The 18,184-nt window shown below is 40.1% G+C and overlaps 1 protein-coding gene across 1 annotated transcript; it reads right to left on the bottom strand.

Moving 5' to 3' along the window:
• Positions 1–13,029: 13,029 nt before the first annotated feature.
• LOC124263384 (perlwapin-like) lies at positions 13,030–16,887 on the bottom strand. Its single transcript, XM_046698000.1, has 4 exons — positions 16,864–16,887; positions 16,260–16,325; positions 15,512–15,596; positions 13,030–13,298 (listed from the first exon to the last, which is right to left on the bottom strand). Exons 1-4 carry the CDS (start codon positions 16,885–16,887, stop codon positions 13,132–13,134), a joined length of 342 nt encoding a protein of 113 aa, XP_046553956.1. The 3' UTR covers positions 13,030–13,131.
• Positions 16,888–18,184: the final 1,297 nt, after the last annotated feature.

Below are 18,184 nucleotides of genomic sequence, written 5' to 3'. Positions count from 1 at the left end.
GTAACTCTCTCCACGTGATAGATGTTGAACTAGCAAGAAAAGTATAGATTAAATAGAAATAGAAATACACATAGTCGAGAGAATTATCCATTAACATTTTGACAGTTGCTAGATGGACAGTTTCCTCATATTAAGTTTAAACTTCATGATTTATTAGTTTATTTCACATTTCTCATTGCGTTAAAAAGGGGATTTCACGTTTAGTTGATTATAAGGGGATTTCACGTTTAGTTGATTATAAGGGGATTTCACATTTAGTTGATTGAAAGGTAAGTCAAAATTTATGTAGTTTAGTTTTATTTTTTCACTGCGTAACAGTGTCCAAACAGTGATTTGAATCCATGTGATACAACATATGAAAAATGGTACATCTCCAGGTATTGATAACGTCCTTATAGAAATGATTAAAACAAGTGAATCTAAAATAATGCCCTTTTGAGTAGCAATGTTCAATAAAATATTTTAAATGGTTGTTTCCCACAAATGTTGAGGACAGCAATTATAGTTCCTTTACTCAGCTCACACGGGAAAATATATACTTGTGTTTTAAAGGAAAGACTAACAAAATGGGCAAATGTTATGGATAAAGCTTCTGAAACTCAAGCTGGTTTTCGGAAGGGCGAGTCAGTTGTTTACCATATCTTCACATTGTATGCTATCATCGAGAAAATCTGTGTAGAAGAAGGTTTTATACAAGCTTTTGGTTTTGTAAATACAGATAAATTCTGGAAATTGCTTTCATCATACGGCGTAAACCAAAGTTGCAAGCTCTTATGAGTATATATAAAACAGTGAAATCGTGTGTCAGAGTTCAATCCGAGTTAACGGTACATTTGGTCTACGGCAGGGTTGTATGTTGAGTCCAATGTTATCCTCATTGTTTATAAATGAACTTCCTGTAGAAATCACAAATTATGGTAAACATTGGGCCAATTGTTTCCAGATGTACTTGAAATTCTAATGTTGTTATTTGCGGATGATGTAATTCTTGTGTCAGATACTATTGGTGGTCTTCAGTGCCAGTTAGACACTTGAAAATCGTACGCAGATAACTGGTGATTAACTGTAAATTTAGTAGAACTGAAAATCTTGTTTTTAGGAGAGTTGGGGAATTAGCGGTTAAGGAAGACTCGCTTTATGATGAGAGAAACATTGAAGCGGTAAACTGCTACAAATATCTAGGTTTTGTTTTCGCTTGTAATTGTAGTCTTAGACAAGTTGTCTCAGAGCTTGCAGCTCGTAGTAAGAAGGTTTAAATGGAATTAGCTATAAACTTAAAGGTCACATGCAACCAAAAAATCAAACATAATTAAAACACAATTATCACTTATTCATCACATATAATAAACATTGCTGATTATGAAAAAACATATCAACAAAATTATAAGCGTACAATCGCAAATCAAAAGTGCAATATTTTGTATTTGGGTTTACTTCCCAAGAAACGAAGCAGCCGGGATACCGAACCCAGTCAGAGCGGGTGGGTGTGAACTCAAGTGTAACGGCTGGTTCAACATTTGCAGATGCCCTCACGGCTCATTGTTTGTGTGTATATATAGAGATGTTGAGTTTTGTAAATACATGCTCATTTTTTGTGTATAACATTTTGCAATCAATAGACATCATATCATGTCATGTGTACAAGTATCACACCTGCCTGTTTGTGTAATTACATAATGTGACAGCGACCGAACTCGGGCCATAAATCAATGCGATTTGTTTATGGTGTATAGCCTGATAGGTGTTCAAATTGTATGTGGTCAGTGATCGAAGTTGTGTATTGAATATTGTGAGAAGAACGTGTGGTGAAATACACAAATGAAATTATATAAACAGTTAAATCGGTAATCTACTGTCATAACATAAAAAGCTCGCGCCCGTGAAACATTAACAAAACATTAGAAAGTAGCTCACACCAAAGCCTTCACCGAGTATTCACCGGACAACCCGCTTCCAAGCTGTGCGAACCTATTTCACTGCGCATGTGACTATGACCGCAGCCCAGCGCAGCGCAGCCCAACTGTTGAAACCACTTTTCCCCCAAGCGCTGGGGGAAAATTAGTGAATCGTTTGAACTCCGATTTCGCGAGTCTTTTTCATCGCGTTATTTTTCAACTTGATAAGTTGAATTTGCATTTTTGATGATTTGGTTTAGTAAGTCCATACCGAAAGGTATCAGAATCTGCAAAGTTGTGTTTTACGTTGCATGTGATCTTTAAGGAAATTATGACAAATACCTATGAAAGTATTTTTATTAATATTTGACAGCCAAATTCAGCCAATATGTTTGTACGTGTCAGAAGCTTGGAGGGGTGGGGGGTTGGTGGGTGGGGGTGTGTGTGTTTAAAATATCCGATAGCATTGAAAACAATTCACTTACAAGGATGTAAAATGTTTTTAATGTCGGTCCACAGACACCAAATGCAATAGTATATGGAGAATGTTGACGGTTTCCAGTTTATATTAATTCCTACGTTCGAACGATGAAATATTGGCTTAAGTTAATGACAATGCATGATGAACAAATTCCGAAAAAGGCATATATTATGTTGTATTACCTAGATACTGCTGGGTACCACACATGGACGTCTGAGATCCGTCATATATACTGGCCACAAAAAGAAACTGTGCACACAGAAAATATAAAGATAGACAGACAGTGTCTTTATACATAAATAAAGGTGTGAACATAGCAAGTATTGGGGACAATCAAACGCTCATGCAGGTGCCAGGCGACGTGATGTCATTGATGATGGCCTATGGACTTGCAATGTGTTACTGCACGTGCAGCCTGTGCAGCTGCACACAACATGTGAAACTCAAAAATTGCTGTCACTGTCGAAAGCTTGATCTTTGGTCATTCAAACGTTCACAAATTCACATGGGAATTCACATGCACATCATGCCAAAATTAACATCTGCTCAACGTCACGAAACCATTGGAAAGGTTCGAGCAGGCATGAGCCAACAACAGGTGGCAGCACATTTCCAGTGCCACCGTAACACGATATCTGCATTGGTCAGTTGTTATGGAAACAGTAATGACGTCGCCGACCACCCACGTTTTGGGCGTCCCCGGGTAACGATGCCAAGACAGGATAGATAGATTCGGGTGAATAATCTCAGACACAGGTTCCAGACGGCAGTGACCACGTCCCAAACCATTCCCCAGGCCTTCAATGCTCATTTGGTAGCCTATATGCGTCGTCGATGCACTGCTGTGCTTCACGCGCATGATGGTCATACCCGTTATTGACTTTGCGACTTCGTCGTGTGACCCCCTACTCAATTTTGAACTTCTGACGTCATCGTTACGGATATTGTTCATGTTCTTTTGACATGTTGTTGTGGCCCGATACTTCAGCTTATAAAGTGTCTACATCATTTCGTCTTTTCTGTGTTGTATTCCAATTCTGAAGGAATTTTCTGTGTGCACAGTTTCTTTATGTGGCTAGTATACTTTGCTTACACGGTTTTGGATTTGCCCGGTTCTCACAAGCTGTGATCCGTGCGCTTTTATTCACATTTTTAATGTGATCAACATGTTTAAAATTGGACATCTACTCTTATAATTCTACTACAATCTACGAGATTTGACACGCACGGTATACAACATTCAAGGAACGCTGACAAAGTTACTTCTGTCATACGTTATAAAACGTGCAACATACTACTGGTCCATTTTCAACAGTACAAAAGTACTCTCGCCATGATACAATTAATCAAAGAGACACATACCTACAATAACACAACTATATCAGAAACAGTTGTGCCACAGCACTGTAGTTTACGGAAACGTGCTTAGCGCAACGAGAGAGGTCAAAACAAAACACACAGCCAAATCCGTAACATGATATGCATGCGTTACGCATTGCTATTTAACAAATTCCAGCTGAATCGATGCGAAAATGAGCCACTAATGAGACAAGATGGCAATTTTATAATGAAGGTAAAATGCGATGCACAAAAAAACCCGCACTAAAATTGTTGATTCTTACTTTTCAGTACCTACATAGTAAATTTCAGCTGAATTGCTGCAGAAATGAGTCACAAATCAGTCAAAATGGCATTTTCAATATGGCCATATACATATTGTAAGAATATATATGAAAATGTTCAGCTTCATCACTCAAGTAGATAGTAGTTTCAGAGAACATGTTTTAAAGATATAACTGAAATTAAAGGCCGTGTCGAATAACAGGTCAATCAGAGGTAAAATGGCGAAGTAAAGCAAATGTGTTGAGTTTGCTATCCAGCACAGATATATCAACTTTCAGCTGATTCACTGCAGAAATTGGGGACTAAAGAGCGAAAATGGCATTTTCAGTATATGGCGGCTGTAGTCGCCATATCTGAAATTTGGATCGGAATGCTTCTAACAACCTTTGGTGTCCTCTTGGTTTGGATAATGTATGTCAAGTTTCAGCCTCATCGGCTAAGTAGTTTCGGGAATGATGTTTACAGATGTCGCACGACGACGGACATACAGCCAACGACATAAGCTCATCTGAAGTTTGTCCAGGTGAGCTAAAATGTGTCTATGTTCACCATCCAACCAGTGTGCGAAATAGTTTCCAAATTGTACTTACCAGTCGGGCAAGCTATGCCTCAAAGTTTCTAGCCCACAAAATATATCACTAGCCCGAAATTTGAATGTAGACACGGGTTTCATCATTAAGCTGCCAATATGATGAATTTTTTTATCAGGCCATAATCTTGAATGATTTAAAAGTATATTATAAGTTAACATGTCGGAGAGAATTATCTGTTTTCAAAATCACCCCATGAAAGTTCACTTGCCAGTCGGCCAAGTGACTGTGGAGATTTACTGGCCCGACTGGAATTTTACTAGCCACGGACTAGTGGACCATTGGCTATTTCGCAAATGGCATCAAACCACAGATGTCCGGTACGTTGCATACGCCTTGAGGGACACCCTGATCCTGATTGTAATGATCAGACAGGGTTGAACCCACTCGGACTTGAAATTGCCTGTCTTTTAAAAACTGTGATATAAAAAGAGGCAAACGGCCTCTCAAACCAAAATCATGTAAATCCTTCAAAATGCCATGCTTCCAGGTGGTATCATACGCTTTCTCAAGATCAAAGAATATCGATGCGGCATGTTGTTTATTTACTATTGCATTTTTAACAAAGGATTCTAGTCGTACCAAATGATCAATGGTACTACGATTTTTCCTGAAATCACATTGAATATTGGTTATAAGATTATTGGTGTCAAGATACCATGTTAATCTATTGTTTACCATTCGTTCCATGGTTTTACAGATACAACTCGTTAAAGAGATTGGTCTGTAATTAAACGGATCAGTATGATTCCGGCCAGGTTTTGGAATAGGGACTACAATGGCATTACGCCACGAAGTTTGGAAATTGCCTGTAGTCCATATCATATCAAATATATTTAGCAGCGTTTCCAAACATGGTTCGGGCAAATGCTTCATGCCTGATAGTGGATATCATCAGCCCCTGTTGCTGTATCATGAGCTTGCTCAAGGGCAGTATGGAGCTCATGTAACGAAAATAATTTGTTATAGTCTTCACCACTGTCTGAGTTAAAATTTAATCTTTTCTTCTGTTGTTTCTGAAACTTTTGAAACTCAGGGACATAATTTGATGAAGATGAATGCTTGGCGAGAGTTTCACCAAGTTTATTAGCAATGTCAGTTTTATTTGTTAATACATTTTCACCATCCTTCAGATGGTAAACAGTAGATTTGGAACCTTTGCCCTTTATTCTTTGTATCATGTTCCACACCTTTGACATAGGAGTGCGTGAATTTATTTTAGATACATAATTACGCCAAGACTGACGCTTATTTTGTTTAAAAGCACGTCTAGCTTTGGCATTTAAATTTTTTTACTTTGTCGAGATTATGTACGGTAGGATGTCGGCGAAAATACTTTTCCGCTTTTTTCCTACACTTTCTGGCCTGTTTACATTTATTATTGAACCATGGCTTACGAATGTGTGGAATTGCAGAGGATTTGGGTATAGTGTGGTCAGCAATGTCATTGAGTATATCTGAAAACGACTGTAAAGGATCTTTCCTGTTCGCAAAAACATCATATTTTAAGTGTTCAGTACATCGTGTTTTATACAATGACCAATCAGCCCTGGCGAAGTTCCTTCTTGATAAGGGTGGATCATCACCAGGGTTGATTGTTTTGAGAATGGTGGGGAAGTGATCACTCCCACATACGTCATCATGGACCATCCATTCAAATTCATTATATAACATGGAGTCAGCAAGTGATAGATCCAGGGACCAATATGTTCCCGTAGCTGGATGTAGATAAGTGGCTGAATCGTCATTGCAAATACATAAATTATTATCGGAAACGAATTCTTCAAGGATTTTACCTTTAGTATTTGTATGAGTACTTCCCCAAAGCGGATTGTGTCCGTTGAGGTCACCCATGATGATAAATGGCTTTGGGAGCCGATCATATAGATTTTGAAGATCCGATTGTCGAATGTCAGAAGAAGGAAGGATATATAAACTGCACAGAGTCAAGGCAACGTGCAGAGTTAAACGAACAGCAACAGTCTGAAGATTTGTGTTAAGTGAGACAGGGCTATGTATAATACCCTGCCGCACCAAAATAGAAGCGCCTCCAGTAGCTTTATCCCCTGGAGGGGAAAATGAATGATAATCACTGTACTGACTTAAATTAAAGGTATCAGAGTTTTTAAGATATGTCTCCTGAAGACATAATGCTGAAGGTTGAAGATCTTGTATGAGTAAGTGTATTTCATTAAAGTTATTCTTCAATCCTCTGCAATTCCACTGAACTATATTAGACAATTGAGTCATGGTGGCTCAATTGGGGATCTCTCTCGTAAATGGGAGGAAGAATTTATCCTCCGCTTTTCCTGTGTGGACAGAGTAACCTCCATATCGAGAGGTCCAAAGGGGTTTTCCCAGAGGAAGCTCTGAAGGTAAAGGAATGGTATTTGTAGGTTTCTTATTCAATTTCTTACCTTTCTTTTTTGACAAAGGAGCGGTGTCTGGTTGTTTATGAGAAGTTGGTGCTGGTGTCGCAGACTGATTTTTTTTGTAAATTACCAGGTAGTGACTGGGCTTGCAGGTAAGCTTCAGTCAGAGTAGATGTTCCAGTATCCTCAGAGATTTTATAGAGAATAGTTTGATTTTCTGATACCCACGAGATGGCCGTCTGGCACCCATGGTCAACCTTCAGACAGGAAGTAGATGCTGCAGCAGCGTACGTTTTTTTGTGGAGAGGTATGAAAAGTGTTTGGTAACAATTTCTTCGCTTCAGCAAAAGAGATATTATTGGTGTGTTTTATTTTCAGAATCTGTGCTTGTCTTTCAAAGGCTGGACATGATCTTGAGGAGGACATGTGATCACCATGACAATTTGCACACTTGATGTCACTTGTACAGTCGGCATTGTCATGTTTGCCGCTACAGCGAGAATATATTAGAGAATTATTACATGCAGTAGCACCGTGTCCAAACTGCTGACACTTGAAACACCGAAGAGGATTCGGGATGTAGACTTCCACCTCGATGTTGAAATATCCAGCTTTAATTGTTTTTGGTATTGATGAAAGACAAAATGTGAAAAGATATGTATTGGTTTTGATAATCTTATCACCATCTTTTCTTGTGAATCTTTTCACGGACGTGACACCTTGAGACTGAAGTTCTGCTGCAATATCTACTTATGTCATGTCAGTAAGACATTTTGCCCTATCGCGGACACTGCATCTGCAAGAATTCAGTGTTCTATGGGGCGAGACATCAATCCTAGTATTTGCAAAGTGTCCTGCTTTGAGCAAATTGATAGATTGTTGCCTCCTGGCACACTCTACCAGCAAGGGACCTGTTCTGAGGCGAGTAACATTTTTGACATCACCACATATTCCAGCAATAGCTTTAGATACAGCAAAAGGATTAAGCTGCAGTGGTTGTCCATCAGCTCCCTGTACAACCAGGAAACGGGGCCAAGAATCCAAATTTAGTTGTCCCTGATTCATCATCAGAAGACGAGACAAAGTCTAAATCGATATATTTTCTCTTTGATTTGGAACGAGAACCAGAGGGTTGTTGGGTAGCCATAATGAAGAATGTAAATTCAACATCCCTGCTCCTCACCCACCATGGAGTGTCAACAAGGACGGTGTCGAAGTGGAAACCGACTACGAAACACCAGGGTTACAGGGATGTTATACTCAAGCAATACAGACACAGGAAGCTAATATTGTCAAACAGAATAAAAGTCAGGCTGGTTCCGCCCATGACAGTTGTCTGAAGACAATTAGAACCCGGAGGTCAGTAAAGCCAGATTGGCCCTTGAGCCACCGCCTTCTGGCATAGGACTCTAGGCAATAGAATATCATGAATAATTTAGAATAGCCAAGACCAAGATAATATATAAAATATGAGCAATAATATTCACTATGCACAGGGCCTGGCGTGACCAGCCGATTGATTGAACCGGGCCCATTCAACCACCCGTCTAGGTGAAGTAAGGGGCGAAGTGGTGCGTTGGGCAACAGGAACACCTGGTCCTGGTTCCAGTGCCCTCAACCACCAGCCTCCCGTCCTCCACCGCGCAACCAACGGCAAACGGGTTGGTGGACCAAATATACCCCCGGGTCCACATCGGGGGGTCGAAGAGCGCTTAGCACCCACCACGAGGAGGTGGCTGTTCACGGGTGCCGGCGAGATAATAGATTGACGTCACTTGAGGTTTATAAGTGTTAGGTGTGTGTTTGTGTCCAGTGTAGCACCATTTTGGGTAGTAGGACGTGTTCAGGCGTTTCTGTTTCGTTGCAGTGTCTGCATTTGTCTGTTTTTTGTATTTATTTTTATGTGCATGGGAATTTAATGTTATACGACCTGTTTGGAATTTGGTTATCGCCCTGTCAATAGTTTTAGATTTGTGGCATTTTTTTCAGTTTTTGTGAGTGGTTTTGGGTGTAGATTTGCTAGTTTAAAATTTGAAGTTTGGTATTTACTTTTGTTGCTTTGAAAGCTCTTACATGGCGCATGTATTACACACACGCACGTACGCATGCACGCGCGCGCGCACACACACACACACACACTGTTTTTTAGACTTTCCAGTGTAAACTGCTGCTCGGGTGCCGCGGAATGTATATTGTCATTGAGCTATAGTCTGTTTGGGTCAAAATGGTAGCAATGAATCACAATCTAACTCAAAATCGGTTCATGATCAAGCATTCATTCCAAAGAAGAATGTAATGAAAACATCAGACCAACTCTGGAAAAAGTTTCATAATGTTTGTCTCCAAAATAAAAAAAGTTACTTAACAAACTATCACCATTATCCCCCCGCAACGCGTTTTGCGGGGGGTATTAAAATGGACTCCGTCCGTGCGTGCGTCCGTCCGTGCACATCTTTTCCGGAGCATAACTCTAAAACCGTTCAATATTTCTTCACCAAACTTGGCACATAGATAGATCTGGTGGTGTACTGGTGCCTTTTGGTAGTTTTGGTATTCTGAATAAAATATTTTTGGCATTTCCATGGCAACAAGTTTGACTTATACTGAAATTGGTGGTAGTGCTCTTTTCCGGAGCAGAACTCTAAAACCGTTCAATGTTTCTTCACCAAACTTGGCACATACATACATCTGGTGGTGTACTGATGCCTTTTGGTAGTTTTGGAAAACCTTTCAATACTCTCCTTCTACTTTTCTATATACTCACCAAAACATTTGACATAATCACTCGCAGACATTTTCATGAAGAGTATTTTGCCATTGCGGGGGGATATTGATGACTTTGTCTTCTTGTTTTGTTTTGATTATGGATTTCATTGAGTAGCTCATGTGGAGGCGGATATACTTCGTCTACACAATCATTCTGCAACACTATACGAATGTGCAGACATAGTATTTTTGCATTAGATATATTTGGATATAAAGGTAATGTTTTACTCGGCGTCATTAATGGAAGGTCAAGCTATTGGTAACACTATTTCTCAAAAGTTGTAATATCTTCATTTTTGTTTGAAATATATACAACTGAATGTTTTACACACTTTCTTAACAGTATGGAAAAAGACACCAGGCCGTTGAAATGTTATAATGCTTTTTTTAACGTCTGTTACAAATGGCACATTCTTTGATCAAATTGTCAGTATGGACATCCACCTGCCATTTCATGATGTGCACGTATCCATGGAAAGTGGAGGATAATACACATGCATTGATGCTTTTTCACTGTTGTTCATTGTTTCGGTACCTGTTTGAAATCGCAGCTTAAAATGAGACGCTTTTAACACTTGACGAAAGGGGTTAGGCTATAGGACTTTTGAAATCTGGTCAAACTCAGCGGCTATTAGTAGACAGTGGCAGAGATTTCAAGCCAATGGGAATATGCACGTCGACCAGGTCGCCCCAGAGTCACAACAGTCCGAGATGATAAGCACAATATTAACATGTGTTAAACGACGTTAAACAACAACCACACAACCACCCAACCAACCAACCAACCAACCAACCACCCACTCACTCACCCGCCCACCCACCTACTCACCACTCACTCATCCATATTCACTTACTTTATATTTGCAGGCAATTCCGTTGCTCGCTACACTGGTTTCCGCAATGCTTCCTTCCAACCACCTACTTCTTGTGCCGTACGTATCAGTTAGACTGTACATAAACTATTCTCGGCGTCATTAATGAAGGGTCAAGCTATTGGTAGCACTATTTCTTAAAAGTTGTAAAATCTTCGTTCTTGTTTGAAATATATACAACGGAATGTTTTACAAACTTTCTTAACAGTATGGAAAAACACATCAGTACGTTGAAATGTCATTATTACGTTCTTTAATGTCCGATATATTCTGTTACAAATGGCACATGTTTTATTCAAATTGTCAATATGGACATCCACCTGCCACTTAATGATGCACGTGCAAGTCGCTCTATCCATGGAAAGTGGAGGATAATACACATGCATTGGTGCTTTTTCACTGTTGTTCACTGTTTCGGTATCTGTTTGAAATCGCAGCTTATAATGAGACGCTTTTGACACTTGACGAAAGGGGTTAGGCTATAGGACTTTTGAAATCTGGTCAAACTCAGCGCCTATTAGTAGACAGTGGCAGAGATTTCAAGCCAATGGGAATATGCACGTCGACCAGGTCGCCCCAGAGTCACAACAGTCCGAGATGATAAGCACAATATTAACATGTGTTACGTAACAGATTCCTTAACGCAGGAGATCTTCAGACAGAGCACTTCAATGTTAACAATGTACGGTTATAACGTTCGTCGACGTTTAAGGCCAGCCGGACTCCGTTGTAGGCGACTTGCAGTTCCTTCACCACTAACACCACGTCACAGGAAGACGCGCGCGTTTGAGATGGACAAACATCATGGCCTCTTCACATATGAAAGCAGATTCAATTTGCCCTTCCATGATGGTCGGCAGAGGATACATCGTCACAAAAACGACAAAATCTTTATCATAATCATAATCGATATCTGCCAGACTGCACATTGTCAACCTCATGGGTATGAATAAAATAATCAACAATCATCAGACAGCTGTTCGAGGAGAGTCGCGGTCACCCTGCCCCACCGGTGTGACACAGTAGCCGTCACTCTGATACTGTAAGATATTGTGTACCCGGGTAAATAAATAGGGGTGAGGTGAAATTATGTTTGAGAATATTTCGCTCATATGACGACGTGCATGCGCGTGTATGTGTATGTGCGGCTACTTGTACTAGCCCAGACTTCAGCTGGTTTTATAGTGCTAGCCAACTGAGATACCATGACGCAGTAATGGGTAAATAGGGTCAGGATGTTGCAAGTTACATGTGTGATAAGAGTGAGTGAGTGACTTTAGTTTTACGCCGCACTCAGCAATATTCCAGCTATATTGCGGCAGTGTGTAAATAATCGAGTCTGGACCAGACAATCCAGTGATCAACAGCATGAGCATCGATATGCGTAATTGGGAACCAATGACAAGTCAGCGAGCCTGACCACCCGATCCCGTTAGACGCTTCTTACTACAAGCATGGGTTACTGAAGATCAATATTCTAACCCGGACCTTCACGGGTAATTTGTGATAAAAAACGAAGCAAACCAGTACGCTTGTTGTACGTGTTACTGATATTATGACTGAGGACATTTGATAGGTACATACATCAGATTCAGAACAAAGCATCTGTTAATGAAAAGCGCCAATACCCTAAAATCACCACAATGACTCAGCACTTTTTTTATAACAGGTTACACTGTACACAAACACTGTCGATAATATGTAAGCATGCCCAATAAACTCAAACATCTTGATCTCAAGAGTTATGAAGTGTGACAGAAAAACATTCCCAATGTCATTTTGTCATGTTTAGAATATATGGAAATAATCCTGTCATTTGCATCTCTTTCAAACCCTTGAACCAGTTGAGACATGGTAGTTTTGTCTCCATTATTTCAGACCTGTATAAAATACACATAAAATACGTTCATTCCGTTATTTCCAAGCACCGATATGAATACATGTAAATACTTCTACTTAGGATCTTACATTCCAAACACCTGACACAAAAAGACATAGTTGCACATGCCAATATCATGTTTGTCACTTAAAACCTCTTGTTTCTCAAAACATTTGGGTAAGTCGCCTATGGACATAAAATCCAACAATTCCAAAACCTAATTTCAAACAACAGTAAGTCCATGGAAATACAACATTTCGTGTAGTGTGATATATGCACATATTCTCAGCATAGGCACTCGTGACAACATGTAAATGAAACAAATTGATGTCATAAGTTATCACATCTGCCTGCTTGCTTGCTATTCAATGAAAAGGCAAAGCCATTGTTGTTCAATACCAAGAGGAATAAAGACCACAGGGGATATATAATTTTTAACTGCCTGCACTGTTTCTTCTGCAACAAAAGTCACAGAAACATTTCCTTAACCATCAGCAATAGCTGTTTGAGTAGTCCAGCTCTGTAATGCGACAAAAAATGACAACACTGGCTCATAGTTGACTGCATTAGGTTTATTTATCAGCACCTCATTCTTTGGTAGGATAATGGAATGGGTTGACACATCTCCACAATACTTTAATTTACCAGGGAAGTCAGTAATTGGGGCCTGGCAAGTCTATGGGAGTGACCGGAGTAGTACATTCCTTTGGGCAGCTTCCGCAACACTTCAGGTCGCCCTCACAGTCAACATCAGTGGAGCATTCCGCTATAGAGATACCGAATTGGTCTGGTTTCGGCACTGGGCATGATCCTGGTTTATCTAAAACAGGGACGTTATCCAGTGTAAATACATTTGTCAAGAACGTAAAGCTATTCTGTAAAGAAGGTGGACTGTGGTATATCTGTCATTGGCCTCTATCCCTGTATCCCAATACCCCAGGAAATATATTCAAAAAGTAATCCAACTCAAATCTAGCATGGTTTGGCAAGTCTATATTGTCTCCATATAGAAAATTAATTGATCTGCGCGCCATTTGAATTTGATGTTTCTTTTGTGGATATATACTGAACATCATTGAAAACGCACCACCTGTAAATTTTGAAATATGGCAAGAGGATTGTTTTGAGAGTGAAAATGAACGTTGGAAATGTTGTGAATAACACAAAAGACAATAAATAATGCTGTACAGGAAAGAACGGATTGCCCGAACACATCATGGAACACATCACATGACAACAACAAAATTCATACACAACACACACGAAAAGCACAAATTGCATGCGTAAAACATGCTGATTAGGGGTATAAACGGCCGTCGGCAAAAAACCGTTCTCATTTTAGCTGTACCTCCGCAAGTAAAGTTTATTTTGCAATGCCAAGATTGTCACCAGAGGAACAAGAACGGGCGTTGGGCATGTTGCAGGTTGGCACATCAAGCAGGATAATTGCCAGACGATTTGGTTGCCATCATTCCACCATCATAAGACTTGCCAACAGGTACCAACAAACAGGAACTACCAGGGACCGCCAACGTCCTGGCCAGGCACTTGTTACCACCCCTCGCCAAGATCGAGACATTGTTCGGCGCCATATTCGGGACCGTACGTTGCCGGCTGCCAGAACCGCCAACGCTGTCCAAGGCCGACGTGTTTTGATCAGTGCTTCCACCGTCCGACGCCGTCTCCGTGCGGCAGGATTACGGTGTCGACGCCCTTATGTTGGCCCCATCCTGACTGATAGACATCGTCGTGAACGCCGACGATGGGCTGAACAGCATCGTTTGTGGTTGTTACGACGTTGGCATGGTGTTGTTTTCTCCGACGAGTCACGTTTTCACTTGCGAAATTCTGACGGGCGTCTACAGGTATGGTGTCGACGGGTAGAACGTTACCGTCAGGACTGTGTTGTGGAAACAGATCGGTGGGGTGGAGTCAGCATTATGGTGTGGGGAGGGATCAGTTATCATCACAAAACCGCTCTGGTAGTTTGTCGTGGCAGAGTGAATGCCCTTTACTACCTTGACCCCATTCTTCAGAACAAAGTCGTTCCCTTCTTTAACCAACATCAAGATCTCACATATGCCAGCAGGACAATGCTCAAGCGCACACTGCACGTGTTGCAACAGTTTCTGGCAAACAACAACATTCCTCTACTGCCACGGCCTGCATTGTCACCAGATTTGTCACCCATTGAACACTTGTGGGATTACATCGGCCGACGCCTCTAACGTCGCCCACAGATCAACAACCTTGGGGAACTTGAGAATGCCTTACAACAAGAGTGGAATGCATTGCCTCAAAACATTATTCAGGGACTTATCAGTTCAATGAGGAGACGTTGCACAGCTTGTGTTGCTGCTAACGGTGGTCATACACGTTACTGACTTTCCAATTTGACTCAATCTTTCTTTCATGGTCAGCTGAATTAAAACTTCACTGTTCTGCTGGATTGGTTCTTGTTTCTTTTCTTTACCAATCATTGGACTACAAAAGTATGTAAAATTTACACCGATTGCTCATTTATGCTCTTGGAAATCCAAACTAATACAGGTGGTGCGTTTTCAATGATGTTCAGTATATAATGCCTTATTTCTGGGTCTACATGTTACTGTTAGTCTACCTGTATGGTTTAGATGAATGGAAACAATATACTGCTTCACTTTTGAGTTAAACTCCAAATGCTTTCATACATGTCGTGTAACAAACTGCAGACAACCTTTCCCATTTACTCTCAGGTTGGTGGAATCTAACTGAGTGAACATCAAAAATTACTTGAAGTTCTGATGTTCTTGTCTAGGTTCAGAAATCATAGGATATTTTCTTTCCTTGACTTCAAATGATCCAAGGAACTCAAAGGATCGCTCATTTTAGTTCGCCTTAACCGTAGTTCGTCACACGCATCTCGACTTAAATATACAGCAAGTGAAGGGGAAAAATAAGTTCGTTATATCCGTCAGTTCGCTATGAGTGTGTTCATTATAAACGTATAGTAGCCTACTGTATTTTATTTACAACCTCCATCGCGTTACTCACTTTTTGGAATACATCTTGGACATGGCGCCTTGACACAGTCAACGTTCTGTAATTTGCAGACAGTTCCTTCTCCACAAAGGACCGCCTATATGGACAGAAAAAAAGGACCGTTTTCCTTTCAGTTTCCTTACGGCTGTAGACACATTTTTGCAGGTGTTGAAGATGGAAATTCAACATTGAATATTTGATTTCAGTTAGAAACTGGGTTTTGTTTTATTAAAACGTCAACATTACAGTTTATTTTCTTCTTCCTCTTTTGTTGTTGTTGTTGTTACATTCAGCAATATTCCAGCTAAATGACGACGGTCTGTAAATACTCGAGTCTGGACCAGACAATCCAGTGATCAACATCATGCATATGAGCATCGATTTACACAACTGTGATACGGTGACTTTGTCAACCAAGTGGGCGCGTCTAACCACCCGATCCCCTTAGTCTCCTCTTACAAGTACGACAAACTAACCCGGATGTTTCCTGGTTCAAAATAGAATGGCAAGAGGGGTCAGATTTAAATTGTACCTTATTTCTATCTGCGTTGTGTAAATTCTCTCATTTCTGGGACAGAACCGTCAGTAATCTAAAGATCGTTGTCGGTTCAGTTGGTTCTGCTGGTCATGCATGGGAATCACATATTCATCCCAGTTCTAGTTCGTTTTAGTAAGTGGTAGGGGCATGTTTGTTCTCTATAAACCTATTGCTCGTTAGAAACGTCGTTTACTGCATTTGGGCTATCAGGTTCATACTCACAGCACAAGAGGTTGGTAGTTCATTTGAATGAGTTACGGAAACCACCGTAGTCAGCACTAGAATTGCCTGCGAACAAATAGTGAATGGATTGTAAACTACGGTTACAACGACTTCAAAGGGACGGCTAATATGAGTTCGACATAACCGTAAAACCGTCAGTTCGTTATAAACGCAGTTCGCTGTGTTTGGTTTTAAAGTAAATGTTAGTACAAGACATCTTCACTGATAACGGTTAACAGTAGAAGTGATTAGTGAGGCTGCTTTTTTTATGCGAACTGTAACAAAATAAATCAAAATACATATTTCGGCGGGACATATCAGAAATGGGCTTCACACATTGCACCCATATAAATTCGAACCCGGGTCGTCGTCGAGACAAGCGAGCGCTTTACCCACTGGGCTGCCCCAAAGCCATCATGATCATTACATTCCTTTATATACTCTTCAAAACTAGTTGTTTCACCTGTTGCTGTAATTATGGATTCAAACAAACATTACTAATCAGTTGCTTGATTCAGATTGCTAAGTTGAATAGAAATTATGAAGGATTGTGGTCAAAACTCTAACATTTGAAAAAAACATTCTACAAAGCAATTCTACATACCAATACGCAGCTAAGTCCGGCCATGTTGTTCCTTGTAGTTGATAGCCTACACAAGGAGTTTGGGCGACTTATATAGCCCCTTACAGATCCTGTTTTGATGCATACGTCACTGAAAGAAAACACCCAATGAAAGATCATACAGACATGTGCAATTTTAAGATCAATACATCTGATAGGACTGCAGGAATATCTTTCTCATCACTCACGATGTCACACTTGTTCTGGCATTAAAGTTGTAAGGGTGTCATCTTCACAGTATTATACCATTAAATAGTTTATGTTGTCAGTCAACAGATGGCTGTAAAACCATAATAATGAATCAATATTTTACGCAGTACTCAGCAAATGCGTTTGTTATTATGTGTATCCGCCATCCATACGCCCGATGTCGATTTGTTTGTCGTTTAGTGCTGCACGCAGTAATAGTCCTGCAATATGGCGACGGCCTGTAAACATACGAGTCTGGGCCAGACAACCCAGTGACTGGCATCATGACCTCCGCAACTGGGACACGATGACTGTATCAAACATGACAACCCGATCCCGTTAGTCGTGTTAAAATATAAATTAGTGTATATGTAGAAGATATACATGCAACTGACATGCTTGAGAATATAACTTGTTTTCCTTTTAATCAGTTCAGTACAGTGTGCTACATATATACAAGTAACTTGAGAAAGTAGACGAGAATAATGGTTTAGATATACAGACAAACAGGTGCATCTTTTTGTATCTTTGGCATACATGTAATAACACCTGAGTTGAAAACAGGACTTAAAGTATCATTTCAGAATGATCTATTAATATATCAATGTACCCCAAGATGTTTCCATTAGAAAAAAAGAAAAACTCAATTTATACCTGTTTTCATAAATTTTAAGTGAATTTTTTTTCTTCCATTTGAATCATGTTTTCTATTCTGTCTGCGTGTGAATTATACAAATTTGGACTGTCAAGTTTGTGTGATAGATATCTACTTTCTCTAATCATTTCTCCTTTTTCAGAATTTCTCGTATAAAGGCTTCCTTTCTAGCTCAATCAGAACGGTTTGCTCATCCCACCTTATTCAATTAGAATACTGTTCATTTGTTAACCAGCATTGCTCCCGTATTGACAAAATGGGACAAAAATAGATTTTGTGGCTTCTACATTTCCTTGTACAGGTGTTTCCTATTTGTAATACCCTTGATTCTACTTTCCTTTTTTTCCAAAAGGACTTCGACAATGTTTCATTAACACATGTGTATATTATATAGTAGGGCTCGTACAATGAATACTGCTCTTAGCAGTGATATATTTTTGGTTGCGACTTTCATATTGC

This window comes from Haliotis rubra, unplaced genomic scaffold (genome assembly GCF_003918875.1).
Source record: "Haliotis rubra isolate DU_JTF1 unplaced genomic scaffold, ASM391887v1 Scf88, whole genome shotgun sequence".
NCBI lineage: Eukaryota > Metazoa > Mollusca > Gastropoda > Lepetellida > Haliotidae > Haliotis > Haliotis rubra.
The sequence above is the reverse complement of the archived record's forward strand: the minus strand, read 5'-3'. Positions and strand labels throughout refer to the sequence as shown.